The following is an 18,230-nucleotide window of genomic DNA, read 5'->3' on the forward strand; positions in this document are numbered from 1 at the left end:
TGTGCAAGGTGTCTGCAGGGTTTGCATCATGCACAAGCTTCAGAAAATCGTTTGCATTTGCTCAGACTAAGGATTTCCGCAGTTTTTATTCAAAATTATCTCGTCAAAATATCAAACTGTGGCTCGTCATAGCAGTCGAAGCAGCTGAAAGAATTAAACGATGTTGAAACTATCAAAGAGGAGGCGTTTCAATAGCTGGTGGAGGCTGGTGGAGGGACTATAGACCACAAGAATAAAGAGCTGCTTCAGTGAAAGAAAGCGATGGCTAAAAGCTTTAATTGTATTTGCCTCGGCGAAATATCAGAAAAGACTTCTCGTTCCTTTGAGCGTTATTAGATTATTACCCAGAGATGGTTTCTTTTCTCGCTGCCAGACGCGTGGAGGGAGGACGGTGAACCATTTGGTTCTTTGGTTGCAATAATCAAATTAACCATTTGGGTACAACTTTTGGGTCCCAGCTCGTGCGTAGAAAAGAGAAAATAAAAAAAGAAAACATTTACATAATAGGCACCGGGTTGTGTCAAGAAAGAATTAACTTTTCTTTTTTTCGGCTCTCGTTGGTCGTTGAAAAGAAAACGTGCACGAAAGAAAAGGCAGAAACACACAGCAACACGTCATCAATTGTGAAGTCAAATAATTGATGGTAAAAGGGTGCGGGGTCTTCTCTCATTTTAACAGATAATATAGAAGCTGCACCTTGCAGCCTGAAGAATTAAGGTCAAAATGTTCAATGCATAAAAGAGTATAGAGCCATTTTCAACCTACAAACCTCATCTGTTCCCCTGTCATGTATTGACTTGTGGAGACGATGGAAAGCAAGAACAGGTTGAGCCTCACAGTTAAAGAAAAAAAAAAATAGTTTTAAATTTTAGAATTTAACCTGACATGAAAAGATGAATTTTACTGGACTCACCTCAATTCTTAAAATTAAAACGATATTTCAGAAGAGAGGGTAAACTGTGTGTATAAGGCACATGTTTTCATGAACACATTTTTTGAGTAATGATGGAAATGCAAGATCATCTTGTGATGGATAAAATCAGCTAAAAAAACCCAAAAGGATATAAATCAAATATCCATAATAATCCTGTAATAAAACGTATAGGCTAATACTGAGAGGAAAACAAGTGTATAATATCCAGAGTGCTGAACTGATGCCGCAGCCTCATCTGATCATAAAATCACTGCTGAGCATCCCAGATTCACTCAGTCTCTGCTGGATTATTATGGAATTATTACTTAGATATTTCAGAGCAGAATCTGACAGATCAATAACGAGTGAAGAACACGTTTAAGCATCAAACACATTTAATTGTTTAATTGAACAAGAATTCCTGTTGCGCTTTTTTTGTGTCTTTCGATAATTTAGAGTAAATAAACCGCAGCCTAAACCGAGGACATGAACTCTGAGACGCACACACACACACACACACACACAGGCACACGCGCGCACACACTCTTTTCCTGCGCCAAACAAAACGGTTCACCTTATTACACAAACCGAATTAAGCACTCAGCCAATATTGTGAGCCTGAAAGGTCCGATGACTGCCTCTCAGTTCGTTACTTTCATTAGAAAGATGTTATTTGCCAAATAAACGAAATAATGAAAGTAATGAAAGCAATAAAGACAATTACAAACTCATTTGAATCATAAAACACACCCGGAAGTTGAGCACAGACGATGCTGCAGTAGGGCAGGGAAAAGCGTCAGAAACACGGTGTTTATCTATTTAAAATATTAAAAGGTTAAGATCATTATTCGATCAAACTTGGTCATTGGTTTAGGATTGTTTTTTATTGTGTATATATTTTAAGATCATTTTTCTATAAATATTTGATGTTTAACTTTTTATAGCTGAATATGTTTGAACCAGCATTGCAAAAAATAAAATCACAGATCAAATGAAATATTAGTCAATAAAAAATAAAAAAAATAAAATTAAACAACCTACAGAGAGAAATGTGATAGAAACCGTCTATCGTATCAATATTTTTTTTTGTTTTTTGTTTGACAGGTGTGCACGCGCACAAAAACACATGGGAGAGAGAGAAACACATCTAAACGAGCCATAGTCTTAGCCATGTTCAGTGCACACACTGTATATTCTTCTTTATAAACTCCTTTAGTGGCTGTGAATAAAACGATAGGATTTTTCTCTCTCTCTTTTTTTCTTGCAAACCTTTTTCCTGTGACATGAAATTTCTCGGACAATTTCTGCTGCAAAGACTTTATCAAAAGAAGAGGAAATTATCTATTTCTGCTGATAAATATGAGCCCTAAAAGAAATGTTAGCTGTTTTAGAAAACGTGCATAGGCCTACTGTCGAAATCAAAAGTGTTTGTTACACCAGCACAGAAAGTGCATTTCTTTGTGCTCCAGTGCAGGAGATGAGAGCACAAAATATGAAGCAGAAAACAGTCGGAGCAGACGGGCAGAGAGAGGAGGCAGAGGGGGAATACTATGTGAAATCCTGCCCAAGGTATACGGTCGCTTAAAAGGCTTAAAAGCTTGGAGAAAATTGGATCAGGGAGAATCGTCACCCAACTTTCATTATTTCCAAGTGGTGTGATTGAATTAAAGGGCAAGATGGTGGTTGGAGAGGAGTGGGGTGGATGGGTGGAGGAGTGGTGGTGGTGGTGGAGGGCTGCGTAATGGCGTGGTATTAAATTCTAATTAGAGATGCAGGGGATCAATGATAGGGAGGTTGGACAGCCCGGGCCCCCAGTGCCAGCCCAATAGACTGATGAGTTATTGTCATGTAAAAAAGCGCTAGCAATAAGACCAAACGCTTTGCTATTGTCCAAGCGGAAAGAGCCAAGTTTATTATGAGGACTATATGCTCTAGAGACCTCGGGCTAGGCGGCTCTTAGGGGGCTTTTCATAAAACAGGGCTAGGTTCCTATAAAGGAGGCCAGTTTTGGAGCAGGCGCTGAGCAGTGAACATCTACCCACCGTCCAGCCTCTTTTTTTCCAACCAGTTCAAACCAAACAAGTCCTTTCTGCCCCCCAGTTCAGACCGCGCGTCTCCTCACTTTGGTTTATATTTTTTTTTTTACTTTCCGACCCATTTTTTTGGGTGGTAGTTTTTGTTTATCTTTTTTTTCCCGGGAAGTGCAGCTTTCTAACTCAACCGAGCCTTCTCAAATGTATAAAATGGAGTATTCTTACCTAAATTCCTCTGCCTACGAGTCATGTATGGCCGGGATGGATACCTCGAGCTTGGCATCGGCCTATGCGGACTTCAGTTCGTGCAGTCAAGCCAGCGGGTTCCAGTACAATCCCATCAGGACCACTTTCGGGGCCACCTCCGGCTGTCCGTCCCTCACGCCGGGCTCCTGCAGCCTGGGGACCTTGCGGGACCACCAGAGCAGCCCGTACGCCGCAGGTAAGCAGCGGCTCCGGAGCCTCAACCCACCGTATTATAGGACCTCTTGATTGCATTTGAAAATGGAAATGTGTTTAGTATTTACCAAACGAAATCTGCTTACACAAATGAAAGAATTTATCACGTTAGAAGCGATTGCAGGCAAGCGGTAATTCGGTTACGGGGTTATACTATCCCAGTCACACCCAAAACCGCCAACAGAATTATCTTAAGCTGCCAAAATGATCGGCATAATTTATTTACTTTGCGATGAGACATAAAGCTTCGAAAATAATTAGATAACCAAAGACTAAAGCTCATTATTGACACCGAATTGGAGTTACAGTAGCAAGACGCGGGGCGGATGGGAACATTATGACAAGTTTTCAAACTTGAGCCTCAATCTGAGGAGCAACAATTAGTTTAACATTACAATTAACCGCATCACAGGTCAGCAACGTTATCAATTCTGAAGTAATTCACAGGTAATCAGGGGCTTAATACGATTGAAAGCTTTCGCCCAGCATCCGTAACCGGATTTTATACAAAATATCGAATTTGACTTCACTTCCATGTGACAACATCGCAATTACACACACTCATATCTGCTGCTGCACAGATGAGACCATTGCACCTATAACGGTACCTTTCCTATTTTCTTCACAGTTCCCTACAAACTCTTCACGGATCACGGCGGACTGAACGAGAAGAGGAAGCAGAGGCGCATCCGGACCACGTTCACCAGCGCCCAGCTGAAGGAGCTCGAGCGGGTTTTTGCTGAAACGCACTACCCGGACATCTACACCCGAGAGGAGCTGGCACTCAAAATCGATCTGACTGAAGCCAGAGTGCAGGTACAGACACCGGCTCTCCTAAAAAAAAAAAAAAAAAAAAAAAAAAAAAAGCGCCAACTTGTTCTCTTTACGCACGATTACGCACAAGGAGGGATTTATGATTCAAAATCAGAACCTTCATAACATATTGTGTGTAATCAGCCATGTGAAATAAAAAGAAGCGTCTGCATAATGACGGCTGGCACCCCGTTTTCTTCTGCGTCAATAAACAACACAGAAGATTTTGACTTTAGGGATACTTTTAGACATCGAGATGCAATATTCAAATTCTGTTATTGATTATTTATACTGTTTTAGTTCACTTGTGCTTAAGCCACTCTTGGGCATGACGTTTATTTATTTTGACTGTTATATACGCGGAGTTTGATTTTTTGGCACACGTCAATCAACCAATCACTTCGGGTGGTTTACAATCTTGGTTTTGCACCTTTCCCATTTTCCAGGTTTGGTTCCAAAACCGGCGTGCCAAGTTCCGCAAGCAGGAGCGCGCAGCTGCAGCGGCCGCAGCGGCAGCCAAGTCCAACTCTGGAAAAAAGTCGGACCCCAGAGATGAAGACAGCAAAGACACCAAATCTACCGACCCCGACAGCACAGGAGGACCGGGCCCGAACCCCGTCCCGACCTCCAACTGCGGTGGACCGAGCCCCACCGGAGGACAGGTCAACACCACCGGAAACGGACAGGTGGACCAGGTGAAGACCTCCGTGTCGACCGGCATGGGCGTGACAGCACCGAGCCAAGGCTGGGCCACCGCCCCAGGAGGCATCACGTCTATCCCGGACTCATTGGGCGGGCCGTTTGCCAGCGTACTGTCGTCTTTGCAAAGACAGAACGGAGCCAAAGCTACGTTAGTAAAGACCAGCATGTTCTAATGGAGCTCCAACACGGAGGAAGAAGAGCAGTACAGAGGAGAGACGCTCCTCGTCCTCCGGAGACTGAAAAGCAATTCCCCGAGACAGACTAAAGGACAATAACACGCAGTTAAAAAGAATACGACAACTCTCTCATTTTATTTTTTATGCCTCGCACATTTCCTTGTGATCAGTGGACACTTTTGCTGTAGAGATATTCCATCTTGACAAGTCATATTACGTCCATTATTACAACGCAGAGTTCTTCAAACAACTGCAAGGGTTTAGAGGAATCCTGAAAAGAGAGAGAGGGTATGTTGCTGTTCTTAAATCAACAAATGACAGCTCGGTTGATGCGTAAACATGCACGTTAACATGTCTAAGGCGACCGTTTGAGAGAAAATCACTGAAGAATGAATATTTGATGAAGTGACTTGCTAAAATGAACAATTTGCCGCCAAATTCTCAAGCCAACACGTCTGTCTGCGCACTGGAAACACGTTGTGCCATCAATGCGTAAACGGAGCCTCGTTATGTCACACTCAATGTCAAAGTTCAACAGCTGCTTTGTCTGCTAGAAAGACGTCTGATAAACATGACTGAGGATGCTCTCTCACAAACCCACGCTGTGACACAACCAAACTATCCAACAAGACGCATTGCGCTTTTCTGTTCTCTGCAGAGAGGATCTGCCTCCTACAGCCGTGTTGTTGTTGTTGTTTGTTTGTTTTTGTTTTTTTTTAATTCCAGGGCTTGCTGAGAGTTTAGTTTCTTTAAATTATCGATATAAAAACAATTATTTCCTCGAAGAAAAAAAGGCACAAACTACTGCAATGTTCATCTCTGACAGGAAATCTGTATGTTTTGTGTGTCTTTCTACGGCAGTGTTTTTGTGGCTCAAATTGTATAGTGTTAATACGTATTCTTGTCTCCTATAGTTGAACCATAGGCCATACTCCCTCGTAGAGCGATCATACACGTCTTTTGGATGTTTTACAAAGCTCCCTCGGAAGAATTTATTTTGGGTATAAAAAGGGAATGGATGCAAACATTGTATTTATTTCGATATTATTTGCATGTTGTCTCTTTGTCTGATTTTACAATGATTTGTTTTTTCTCCATTTTGTGAGCATTATGTAACATGTTTTGTCCCGGATCTGAAAGTTATTTATATGTAGGTAATGAATGCTTATATTTAAGAAGGAAATATTTCTACATGTGCACATAGTTTTCCAGGTGTACCATTGAAATGGTTGTTGATGATAAAAAACAAATAATAGTCCAAGCTGCTTTGTCATGTTTTCTTTGGAAAAACAAACAAACAAAGATTGTGTAATTCTGTGATAAAAAAAAGGGGTGAATGAAGTGTTACATATTCAAAGTTTGAAGTTATGACTGTTTGAATAGTCTGAGACATTTCAGCACCAAGGACAGCACAACTCCACTTTTCTCAGTACTCAGAATAAACTAAAAAAAAAAACAAGAAAAAGAAACATTTTCCTTCAGACCTGCATGAGATGCAAATATTCAGTATCATGTGAAGGTATTTTGAAGTTTGATAAAATAAAATAAAGAGGCTCCAGCAATGGTCAGATGATCTATCTAAACATGGAAACTATTCGGTCTGAATTTGAACCAATCCAGACAAAGTCAACAACAAACAGTTATATTTAGATTGAATAAAACTTGATCTGGAATCTGAGCATTCAACTGCTTGATTGTCGCTGGTTGACACTTTGAAGGAGGTTTGTAAAAGAAAGACTGTTGAGTAAATATTGCACACACACGGACAGTTGAGGTTTTTTTGTGGCTTGAGTTTTTTTATATCCCCAGCTTTAGTCATAATTTGATTGTAATAGATTGTTTGAATTTGAAGACAGAAGGTGAACACTTAAGAGGTCAATTTTAGATTCACAGCTAAACAGAATCTGTGACCCCAGATACATTTAAATAATGGATTGATTTTTAGGGGGACAAAAGCTTCGATTCTGACTCTTGTCCCAGAATAAGACGAAGCATCTGTTCCGGTGTCTCACCAGCAAATATTACGAGTTATTGCACTTAAAAAAACGTTTGATGATTAGATAGATTGTTTATATCCCTGCAATAACAAAAAAAAATAGGAGGGTAGTTTTTGAAGAGAAGAAGAAGGAGCATACTCAAACAGAAATAAATCTTCAGGTGCACAACTGCAAAAAGAAAACAGAAAAGTCAGCACGCTCAAAGTCCTTCAGGGGAGAGCAGCAGCGTGATGCATGAAGCTGACAGACTGCAACACAACTCCAGTTCTGAGGAGACTCCTGGTTTTTGCTTTCAGTTGTTATAGACTCGCTCCTAAAGCGGCCAATTTGATATTTTAGAAATCTGCAGCATCAAACATTTCAATGTGTTTTTAGGTTGTTTGTTCAAGTTAAAAATGATCTAAAATGCTGCAAATGTCCTGAATTATGGATCCCAAACTTGGAACATGTGGTGTCACAGCAGATGGTTATCAGAGGAAATAAACCGATACGAGAATAAATACATCAAATATTAAAAAAAAATTGAATAAATGTATCCAAGATTTAACTTCACATTTCTTCTAAAGTCTAAAATATGAAACATAAATATATCTGAGGATTGTTGGAGGTAAGACATGCTCTCCACTTTGTTTCCTTTCAGCCGATGAACTGTGTTTGTATTTCATTAAAAAGGAAGAGACGACAGCCTGGCTGAATGTATAACATTTTATTTATAAACATACAGTATGCTATAAATGCCAATGCATTTTAACATCAAATTAACCTATATTTCAGATAGTGTTCAGGTGAATATTACAATAAATACAGAACAGACATTAAAGGTTTCATTCCCCAACTATCCTGTCTGGATACAGAGCTCCGTCTCAAAGACCCCGCGAGAAGAGACTCAGCGGAGATTTACTGAAGAACTAAGTGAGGATAAAAAATAAAAAACACACATCGAAACAGAAGCTTAAAAATACTTTAGATCGGAGAGATGAGCCCGGAGGAGAAGCTTTGCTAAAGGAGGAGGACGAGGGGGGGAGGAGGAGGAAGAGGAGGAAGAGAAGGAAGAGGAGAAGGAGGAGGAGGAGGGAAGAGAGGCAGGAGGATGAGGATGAGGAGGAGGAGGATGAGGGGGGGAGAAGGAGGAAGAGGAGGAGGAGGAGAGGGAGGACGAGGGGGGGAGAAGGAGGAAGAGGAGGAGGAGAAGAGGAGAAGGAGGAGAGGGAGGACGAGGAGGATAAGGAGGGGGAGGAGGAGGAGAGGGAGGAGAAGGGGGGCAGAGAGGCAGGAGGGGGAGAAGAGGGAGGAGATGGACGAGGAGGATGAGGATGAGGAGGGGGAGGTGGCGGAGGGGAAAAGGGAGGAGGAAGAGGAGTAGAAGGAGGAAGAGGCTGCTAGTTTGCTTTCATACAGAAAATCATTTGGTTTTAGGCTTAAACGTGCATTTCTTTAAACATTGATGATACGAAACTCGAAGCTCATCTCCTAAAAATTTTAAAGAAAGAAAAAAAAAAAAGCGAGTGAAAATGTTGCAGCTGACGGCACAGATCTTTCTTTTTTTTTCATGGTGCGACTGCTGCTGGTTGGTTGTTTCATTTTTCCTCTGCTGTTTCACTAGATGGAACGTGTTCTGGTGATATTTTTTTTTTAAGTCTTTTTTTTAATTTTTTATAAATGAATCCTAGCACTGAGCAATTTTAAAAATGAGCTCATGAATAGCATACAGAATCTTTATCGCTCTAGAGTAACACATTCAAAACAAAATCAATGGTTTCCCCCTACTCTATATACTTTGTATTTTTGCCCAAACAGACAACGAACATGTTCCTTTGAACTGCTTGTTATTAAAGATGTCGTCCGTGTTTAAATAAAACAGCACTGAAGTAAAGCGTGATGTCAGGGAGGGCTGCAGCGTCACTGTGTGTGTCTGCAGTGTAAGAGTTCAAATTTGGCCAAAATCCCTCCGGACACCATCATAAAAAGAAAGAAAAAAAAAAAGAAAGAAAAAAAAACACCAAATAAGCGGTGTTTGTGATTCCTGCATCACCTTGCTTTTCCTCTAAGGCACGTTGAACTCCTGACGCTCAAAGCTGACCGAGGAGCTGTGAGCCAAACATCCCAGACGCAGCTCACATGTCGAGTTATTGCCCTAAAGTTTGAACTATACATCCATAACACGTGTTTATATATGAGGCGGATTTATGAAAAAGCACAGAAGGAGAGACGCAGGAGGTGACCCGACTGCTCTTTCTAAACGAACTTTAAGAAAGGGGCATAAAATGATTCAGCCTGTTGAAAACAAATCCAGTCTGAGCTGGCTCCTCTCACGTCCAGTATTTTTAAAATGAGAACATCTTTCTTTCTTTAATGATAAAAAAGGTGAATCCTTTGATATACTGCGTTTCCATTGGGTGGAAGTAAAACAGGTGTATTTGCTCCGATCAGGAAAATAGAATCTGATTCTACTCGACGGAGACTTGAACGCCTCCTTTTCTATCTGTGTGTTCAATGCATCTGTAAAATGTTATTGTGTTTTATTTTCAACATGGCCGCCGCCCCAGAGCAGTGTCCCTCCCTCCCTCTCCCTCTCTCTCTCTCGCTGCATGATGAAACAGAGCCTGCGGTGTCGCTCGGACCAATCAAATCCAGATTTCACTCACGTCTCGGATGACAAACACGAAGAAGAGATGTTTTTTTCTTTTCTTAAGACTGTCCCTCAGATCCCCCTCCCCGTGATGAGTCTTCATTGGTTATTGAACTGCAGAGGATGCAAAGATCCCGACACGCTGTGAAGGACATGATTTGCAGATAATCGGTTTAAAAAGAGATGGGGGGGTTCTTCCGTGAACTTAGTGCTTTCCGTCGAGCGTCACAACGTGGTTGGCTGTCCGGCCGCTTGAAAGGAAGAAGAAGGAGAAAGAAAGGGAAAGCCACAGTTTTTAGTTTGGGATTTTAAGGTGACACGATCAAAGCTCAAATGAAAGAAAATCTATTAATGGTGGATAAGGACTTGAGCGGTCCTTTGATTTGATTTTGTGGTTTTTCTGATCCTTAAATAACGACAGCTGCTGAGATGTGAGGTGAGACAAGGTGAGAGGGACAGAAAGTTTGTTTTTCTTCTCCTGACACAGCTTCAGAAGCCTCCGAGACGCTTCTTTATGAAAGCGGCTCTGGGTCGAAGTTTTATATTAAAACACTCTGGTCTTATTAGTCACACTGCAGGGCTGCAATAAGGAGCGAAGCCTTTGATAGGCACCTCACGTTTCTATATCATGAAGTGTCGCCTTCACTCTGAAAACAATGAGTCACACAAACCTCTCTCTGGTCTTCTCACCGCTTTAAGAGCGCTGCGTTTACTTTTTATTCTACAACACCATCCACTTATTGAACACTTTTAATCAGAAAAAACATGAAGTATGGACGTTAACCCAACAAAAAGGAACAACAACATCTCAATCTATTCACAGCTTTAAGAGCACGATCAACCACTTTCATTTTGAGCTTTATGAAACAGAAAAGGTTTAGATTTAAGTGAGAGAGAGAGAGAGAGAGAGAGAGAGAGAGAGAGAGAGAGAGTGAGAGAGAGAGAGAGAGAGAGAGAGTGAGAGAGAGAGAGAGAGAGAGAGAGAGAGAGAGAGAGACATAAATGGGACTTACAGCGGGAGCGGATGTAGCACTGGTGGCAGTTGAGGAGGCCGTTTCTGATCCGGACGTCTGTCCCCGTGGTCGTGTCACCCAACTGTCCTTTACACACCCCGCACTGTAAAGAGAGAACGTCATTAATCAGCTGGTAGTTTAGGTGAAATGTTTCACAATCCTTCGCTTTCAAAGAACAACTACATCTGCTGACTTCTGGGGAGAATCGTGAGGATGAGAAGAGGACGTGTCACGCTGATCGCAGTGTTTCAGCACTACGCATGTCAGATGTTGAAATATCAACAATTAAAGTCATAAAACAAACTGATGGAGAAAGACAGAACCTGGACATGTGAAGAACGTATGAGAACTCTCCTCTCTCTCTCTGAGTCACCAACCTTAAAGCATTGAATGTGGAAGTAGAGGCTGAGTGTCTCTATGATCATGGCCGCCCCTTTTCCTAACGGCTGCCCGCAGCTGGAGCAAAGCTTCTTTCCACTGACGGACCTACAGGAGACAAACACACAGTTCTCTCTTCTGTTAAAAGAGGTTCAGCAGTTTGGGTGCTTTGAAATAAAATATGCAGGTTTTGTGGATGAGTAGGAATATCTTCACTCACTGAAATGTTTACTAGCCTTTTCTTTTATTTCATTATTCTTCATTTCTGTATATTTGTTGTTGTTGGTTTATTTACTGGTTAGGGTGGGAGTGTACTCGTGTACATATTTGGTTTTCTTGTTTTGTGTGTGCATCTAATTATGAAAAAAAACATTATGACATGGTGATCATTATGAAAATATATTAATATATTATTATAATTAAAGCTTTCAGACAGGCTCTTTTAGCAGCTCTTAAGAAGAAACAGCTTGAAGGAGACGCTCACTGAACACGTTTAGCTGAACTGGACCATTGGCAGAGACAGGAAGTGACATAAAGAACTGATGTCAATACAGAGAAACTAAATCACACCAACATTTTCTTTAAAGGAATAATGAGCAACATCCAGTTTATCTTCAGTGACGGCTTCTTCAGCTGATGTTTACTGTTTTGTCTCCAAGCGTGTTGGTCTGTAGGTCTTGGAGGGGTTACGCCTTTTTGTGTCTTTTGCACATAAAATACAAAAGTGCATATACTGAATTATAGTCCCGACTGCTTTCAGTGGTCCTTGCTTCTGAGATATGTCATGATATGGTCCGATCAATGTGAGCAGCAAAGCAGAAAATGACGCTGCAGAAATGGACAGCCCCCCCCCCCCCCCCCCCACACACACACACACACACACACACCCCCTCCCCCCGTGCGGGCTGTTTGTGATGCGGTACCTGTTGGGTGCTGGAGGCAGAGTGTCTGGAGGTGGTGGACATGGTGCGGGGGCTTTTGATGCGCTGCGTCCCTTGTTATTGTCAATGGGACCAATCCTGGAAATGGACAGCAACATGCAACATGATGATGACTCACAGCTTGCAGCGACTCTGTATTGGCTGCTCGTGTCAGACACGAACCAATCAGAGCCAGAACAACCTAAACCTGCTTCATGTTTGGAACAAATCACTGTTCACTTTATTCTTTAAAACGCCGTGTTACGTGTGTCTGAAAGGCGTGATTCTATAAACTCTTCTTATCACTGAGCAGGTTGAGGAAGACGGTGAAGATGAAATAAAGGCACAAGACGCCGCCTGCTGGCCAAACAGGTGAATTAAAGTTGTTGCTTTGCAGCTACTCTTTCTGAAGCTCTTTCAAAAGTGCATCTACAGCCGTGCTGCATGTGGATGGAGTTCATTTAGAAGCAACAGTTTGATGATGCTTGAGGGCAAAGACAGACATGTAAACTAGTTACAGTTTAAAGGGCAGAAAGAAACCCCTAAAATGAACCCTCTGTTGTAGTAACTGTAACTCTGTTCTTTATGTTTACCTGGTTGGGTTTAAAATCTTACATGTTATGAGTGAGGCACTGCTCTGAAATACTTCTACATAAGACACAATAGTTGTTCAATCTGAAAGGCACTGAACTAAAGCCAAACAGAACTTTTCTCACACACCTCCTGTCTCCTGCTGGCCGGTCGGGCTTGCTGCTGTCCGCTGTGGCCTGCTGCTGTTTCTTCGCTGGGGTCGAGGTTTTGGTCGCCACCTGGGGAAGTTTTTGGCCGTTCTGCAAACTGTGAGCGAATGTTCCTGCTTGACTAACACTCTGACTCACCGAGCTGAGGGTCAGAAAAAACATTAAGATAAATTCCTTGTGTATTTTTTTTTGTGTATAGGAACTTTGTTAGCAAATATTGACAGTGTGTGTTTAGTGTGTATGGGTTGTAGCGATGTGTATGTGTTGAAAATATTTGTTTCTGCCAGCGGGGGGTCTAGCGGGAAACAGTTTGGAAACCACTTCACTGGATGTGGAAGGAGAGCAAATCCTCTGTCGCTCAAAGTATGAGCTGAATTATCGACCAGTCGTTGAGCTCGTTCACAAACCTTCTGGCTGTTTTCATGCTGTCATCCGCAGTGCTAATGTCACTGGTCCTGTCGTTTTCTCTCCTCCTCCACTCCACGCTCTCTGTGCTCCCCTTCTGTGCAGTCCAATCACAAACAGAGGACAGTAAGCTGAACGACCAATCAAACTGAAAACACACTGCGCCCTCTCCGACGATTTCGTGAACACAAACGCAACAAACAATGTGAAATCAGTGAATATGACATTCACCGACTGCCTCTCCAGGAGCTCCTGCTTGCGTTCCCAGTCAGCCAGCGAGCGGACGATGTGGTCCTGGGGGGCCGAGGTGAAGGACACCTCGCTTCGGCTCGGGGAGGGCAGGGCTGAGGAGCGGGGAGTCAGAGGGGTCACGGTCTCCTCCAGAATCCTCCGCTCCTGTTGTAACACAAGAGCTGGGTCAGTTATCCACAGCAAGAGTCCAACCAAGGGTAAGATAATCAGACAGGAAATCTACTTTGGTCTTCGATCCAAATCACATTTGCAGTAATGTACACCTTCACGTGTAATAATAACAACGTTACACCATGTTCATGAGACACCAAAGAAACACATGTTAGGTGCAACATGTGCCCTCCAGCATGCACACACCTCCTCGTGATACTTCCTCTCCTCCTCCGCCACCTCTCTCTGCGCCTTCTCCCACTCCTCCTTCAGCTTCTCCTGCTCGCGCCGGTACTTCTCCTGTTACCAAGGCAACAGACACATGACATACAGCACAGAGCCTCAAACGAAGGAAGGAAGGAAGGAAGGAAGGAAGACTGAGGCTATTTTGGCAGGAAAACAGAGATGATGCACAGACATATATTCAGCATCAAAGAGGGCTTCAGTGGATGACTCAATATCAATAATGCATGCAGCTTTACCTGATCCAAACACTACTGTAATTACTGGTAAACTCATAATATGACCATGTTGGATGCCCTCAGTATCAGTATACTTAACTAACAGAGCATGAATGAATGAATAGGTTTCTAGCTTTGATACTTGTGTGTAAAGGCTACACAGCAAGCAAAAGCAACAAAAGCAGTCACTGTGGACAAAAGGCTACATAAGAGCATGCAGAGACAGTGGAGCAGAGGGTTCCTACACAATCTTCACACAAATGGTGTTTTAAAACTAAAATAGTGCCCGAGAATCATGACCATCCCACTGACTTTTTAACGTCACATTCTAGATAAACCCAAGTTTTTTTCAAAACTCCTTTCAGAATGTGTAGGAAACCCCTAGAACGACGGCCACATGCATCGCTCCAGGATTTAGGGAGGAAGCAGATAAATCAAGACAGAAGACAGAAAAAGGGATCGCGGCACAGCGAGGAAACAGAAACACAGAGGTAGGTAAGAAGCACGTCGATGCACCAAACATTCATCCACTTCAACGTGTCTCATCTCAAACAGTCCTGCAACAACCAGCAAGCACAGGAATCTGCTCTTATCACTGATGTTTGGAAAATATATTCATCAAGATTACACTGCAGGTGAGTACAGTGCATCATAGACAGCAATGAATACTTTTAACAGAATGAAACATGTGGACCTGACATGAACCTCTGATTGGCCGAGGAGAGAGAGAGAGAGTGTTTTGGGCAGCAGCAACAGCAGCAACTTAGGACGAAGCATTTGTGTGAGCAAATGTGTGTGTGAGTGTGTGTGTGTGTGTGTGTGTGTGTGTGTGTGGTTCATATGGAAACTGTGAGCTGAGGAAAACAGCAACAACACAGCGGCGGTTCTTCCGCTGCACAAAATCGCCCTCTAGTGGTGATCTTGTGCACAGGAGTGGCGATGGTGTGAGCTCTCGAAGGATATGCTCAATATCAAAACCAACATGGAGGCAAGATGTGCAAGTAGGATTGAAAGGTGGTTCACCCCCCTGACTCCTCGCTCTCACAAAGCTGCTTGTGTCCTGACACGTGGTTTAAACCCTCTTAAAGAGTAACTTTCACATACTGTGCTTTTTGAGCTGGATTTGTAAAAGAAGGTGAAATATTTCCAAACAGAAAAACAACTTTTCCCTTTCCTGATCTTCCTTTGATCACAGCTGAACTGAGGACCTGCTTCACTCCACGGTTAAACTGTTAATATTTATAACCAGACACAAGACATCTTCCGCTTCAGCAGACAAATTATTCATGCAGTGTCTCTGAGAGCTCAAGTCGTCAATGATCATGTTATAGCTGAATTTAATGTGCACATAGGGAAGCTGTAGTTGCTCATTGCAAAGCTCCATAGCTGAACTTGGACATCAGCTATGTTCAAATACAAAAAGACAAATAAAAGAATATCAAGCTTAATTCAAATTGCCACTTCAATCAACCTGATTTTTTTCTGTGGGTAAATTTACCCTTTTCTATTATTTCTTCCTTCACTTGTTTAATCTCTTAAAATGCTGTGAACAAAAAGTGATCCTAGTCCTCACAGGTACTGCCTTGCTCGTACCTCTATACAGGCATCATAAACTGAACCCCTAACCTTGCAGACTCATGCGCCATGCTCTACTGTGTACCTGCAGCATGCGCTCCTGCTCTTGCTGCCACCTTTGCTGACGCTTTCGCTCCTCATCCGGGTCCCAAGACCAGCGGTCAGGCCGCCTGGCCTGGGGCAACACCGGTTCTGACACCTGATAGACACCAACAACACACACACACACACACACACACACACACATGCACAAATACACATATTCATGCACACATCCACGCCGACAAAACGACGGCCATTGGCACACAGACACAGTCACACCCGACCATGGAGCCCACGTGATCCCACACACACACACACACACACACACAATGTGCACACACACACATCCACCACAGGAAAAGAAGAAGGGAAGGGAGGAGACAGAAATAGTTGGTCTACCACGACAGCACTACTCCAATGCTAGCCAAAGGACTCCTACTAAGGAGAGAGGAGACAGAGAGAGAGACAGATGAGCTTAAAAGGAAAACAAACGCAGTCTCGGCCGTTCTACAGCAGCCTCGTCTGGCATGCTACACAAACAGCTCAGTGTGACCTATGAGATGGAGTTGACCATTTTAAAAGATGCTCTTAAAGCAAATATATATGTTCTTTGGGATTGTGGGAAATAATCAGCCTACTCAATGTTTCTAATATGTTTATTCTAGGATGTTGCGTGTTGGATGTTACAATAAAAAAGATTGAAGCTAGGTTAGGTTTCATTTATGAAGTTAAGGAAACTCAAAGACTGTAACTCAAGACATGATGAGAAACAGTAAAAGGGTTTTTCATGAAGCTTTTTACTCACGTTTCCACGGCTATCCTTCTCCGTCCCTTCTGCGGAGCAAACGTGGGGGAAGACAAGTTAAAACACAATCACAACAAAGATGAGATTCAAACAAACAAACGAAAGCCATCTGAAGCAGAAAACATGATGGATCGTGCCGAGCATTATTTTGACAAGCTCAGGAGTTTAAGATGCAGATGAAAGACGACAAAGACAGTCTCCATGTTCACTGGATTCAGATATCTATCTCTGATCGATCCCTCAGGGTCGGAGCGATGCAGATGTTTGAATCTAAAAATACAGCAAGCAATGAAGAGCACACTGAGGCAAACATGAAACTCATCATCTCTGAAGATCAGTTCAGCCGCCATTTTTAATCATTTAAAAAAAAAAAAATCAATCATAGTTCTTACTTCTTTTATGGGATTTTTTTTTAGACAACTTGACTGTGCAGAACTAGCCACTGTAGCTGCAACGGTAAAAGCGTTTATTTATTTTTTTTATAACTTTGAGGTGAACATTTTAGAAAAATTAAACTATGTTTATGTTTTTTTTCATATGTAATATGTCTCACATTCTTCCGTGAATGGCAACAGAAACATTTAATTCTTTTAAACAGTTAAAATAACATGAAAACTTGATAACATTGCCACTCTTTAAATCCCTCGATTCTCAATCCTGATCTGAATCAAATGGACTCTGAAACAATGACGACACACTGATGAGTTAAAGGCTTTTAGAACAGAGAGATGAGTAAAGACGAGACGATGGGACTACAGAGCTGTTGGCAAGCCCCTGAAGAAACAGCAGGGAAACCCTGTGCATTCAGCACCCAGTGGGATGGAACATGATCTCCACCGAGGAAAAGAAAAGTGTTTACCTGGCGGAGCGAAGAACTCCCAGCGTAACTTAGGGTTGCTGGTTGCCAGCGGAGACCTGACACTGTTTTCAAACTCTAAAGCGAAATAAAAAAAAATATGTAGGTGGGAGGAAGGGGAGGGAATAAGGGAAGGAAGGGAAGGAGGGAGAGAACCGATAAAGGGTAAAGAAATGTCAAAACCAGGGGGGTTGGTGTGGGCATCAAGAGAATTAGGGAGGGTTTTTAATATTTCAGCTTCTTTACTGCTGAAGGCACAAATGTGTTTATTAAACCAAAGGTCCTACTAGCTTCTGTGCATGTTTACATTCAAATAGCCCTTTTAAAATAATCCTCAATCTGCTGAGTTGAAGAGATTAAAAAAGGGAAGCAGGTATTTGTCTCTCTTGCAGAATAGGTTGCTTGTAGTCACAACAGAACAGAACGAGGTTAAGGCTGAAAAGCAAAATGGAAAAACTGGCCAAGGAGGAAAACGCTAATCAAACTAAGAAAACCAGGAGATGTATGGAAAAGAAGCTGCTGTGCTGGTGTTTGGATGGAAGGATTTCACCGACCTGCTGACGTTTCCTTTGGCGTGTGGTGGTGTCCAAACGATCCCGGTGCAGCCAGACTGGGTAACTCCTCCCGTCTCTGTGAAGACTCCTGCAGACTGGGAACACTCGCCTGCAGACAGATTCAAACATCTGTTGGACGTTTCTTCGCTTCATTGTCAAAAGTGAATCTCAGTTTGTTTAGCAGCCTCACCTGTGACGTGACTGGCTGACTTTGCTGTTTCTTCACTCCTGCCTGGACAACGTGCGGGACGTTTTGACCTGATGGTTCAGTTTTTAGTTCCTGTGCAGCTTCTGAAAACACACATACAACAAAGTATTATCACGAGAATATCCTTGCTTATTATAGTTTTCCGATTC

The 18,230-nt window shown here is 42.5% G+C and overlaps 2 protein-coding genes across 4 annotated transcripts in view; one reads left to right on the plus strand and one right to left on the minus strand.

The window, feature by feature from the left end:
• The first annotated feature begins 2,895 nt into the window (after positions 1–2,895).
• Positions 2,896–5,206, plus strand: phox2bb (paired like homeobox 2Bb). Its single transcript, XM_079352532.1, has 3 exons — positions 2,896–3,388; positions 4,034–4,221; positions 4,665–5,206. The coding sequence occupies exons 1-3, from the start codon at positions 3,148–3,150 to the stop codon at positions 5,091–5,093; spliced, it is 858 nt and encodes a 285-aa protein (XP_079208658.1). The 5' UTR covers positions 2,896–3,147; the 3' UTR covers positions 5,094–5,206.
• Positions 5,207–8,717: 3,511 nt separating this feature from the next.
• The window catches only part of LOC306828871 (LIM and calponin homology domains-containing protein 1-like), a 72,283-nt gene continuing 62,770 nt past the window's right edge, over positions 8,718–18,230 (minus strand). For all 3 annotated transcript variants that reach the window (XM_079351598.1, XM_079351600.1, XM_079351599.1), the window contains 13 exons: positions 18,064–18,164; positions 17,874–17,982; positions 17,323–17,397; positions 16,464–16,492; positions 15,702–15,815; positions 13,788–13,880; positions 13,410–13,574; positions 13,181–13,275; positions 12,754–12,915; positions 12,037–12,132; positions 11,113–11,221; positions 10,736–10,838; positions 8,718–9,973 (listed from right to left, as the gene is read on the minus strand). In XM_079351598.1, the coding sequence (XP_079207724.1) occupies positions 9,948–9,973; positions 10,736–10,838; positions 11,113–11,221; positions 12,037–12,132; positions 12,754–12,915; positions 13,181–13,275; positions 13,410–13,574; positions 13,788–13,880; positions 15,702–15,815; positions 16,464–16,492; positions 17,323–17,397; positions 17,874–17,982; positions 18,064–18,164 (1,277 nt within the window). In that variant the 3' untranslated portion in view covers positions 8,718–9,947. The remainder of the gene's footprint in view (positions 9,974–10,735; positions 10,839–11,112; positions 11,222–12,036; positions 12,133–12,753; positions 12,916–13,180; positions 13,276–13,409; positions 13,575–13,787; positions 13,881–15,701; positions 15,816–16,463; positions 16,493–17,322; positions 17,398–17,873; positions 17,983–18,063; positions 18,165–18,230) is intronic.

This window comes from Symphodus melops (genome assembly GCF_947650265.1).
Source record: "Symphodus melops genome assembly, chromosome: 9".
NCBI classification, from domain to species: Eukaryota; Metazoa; Chordata; class Actinopteri; order Labriformes; family Labridae; genus Symphodus; species Symphodus melops.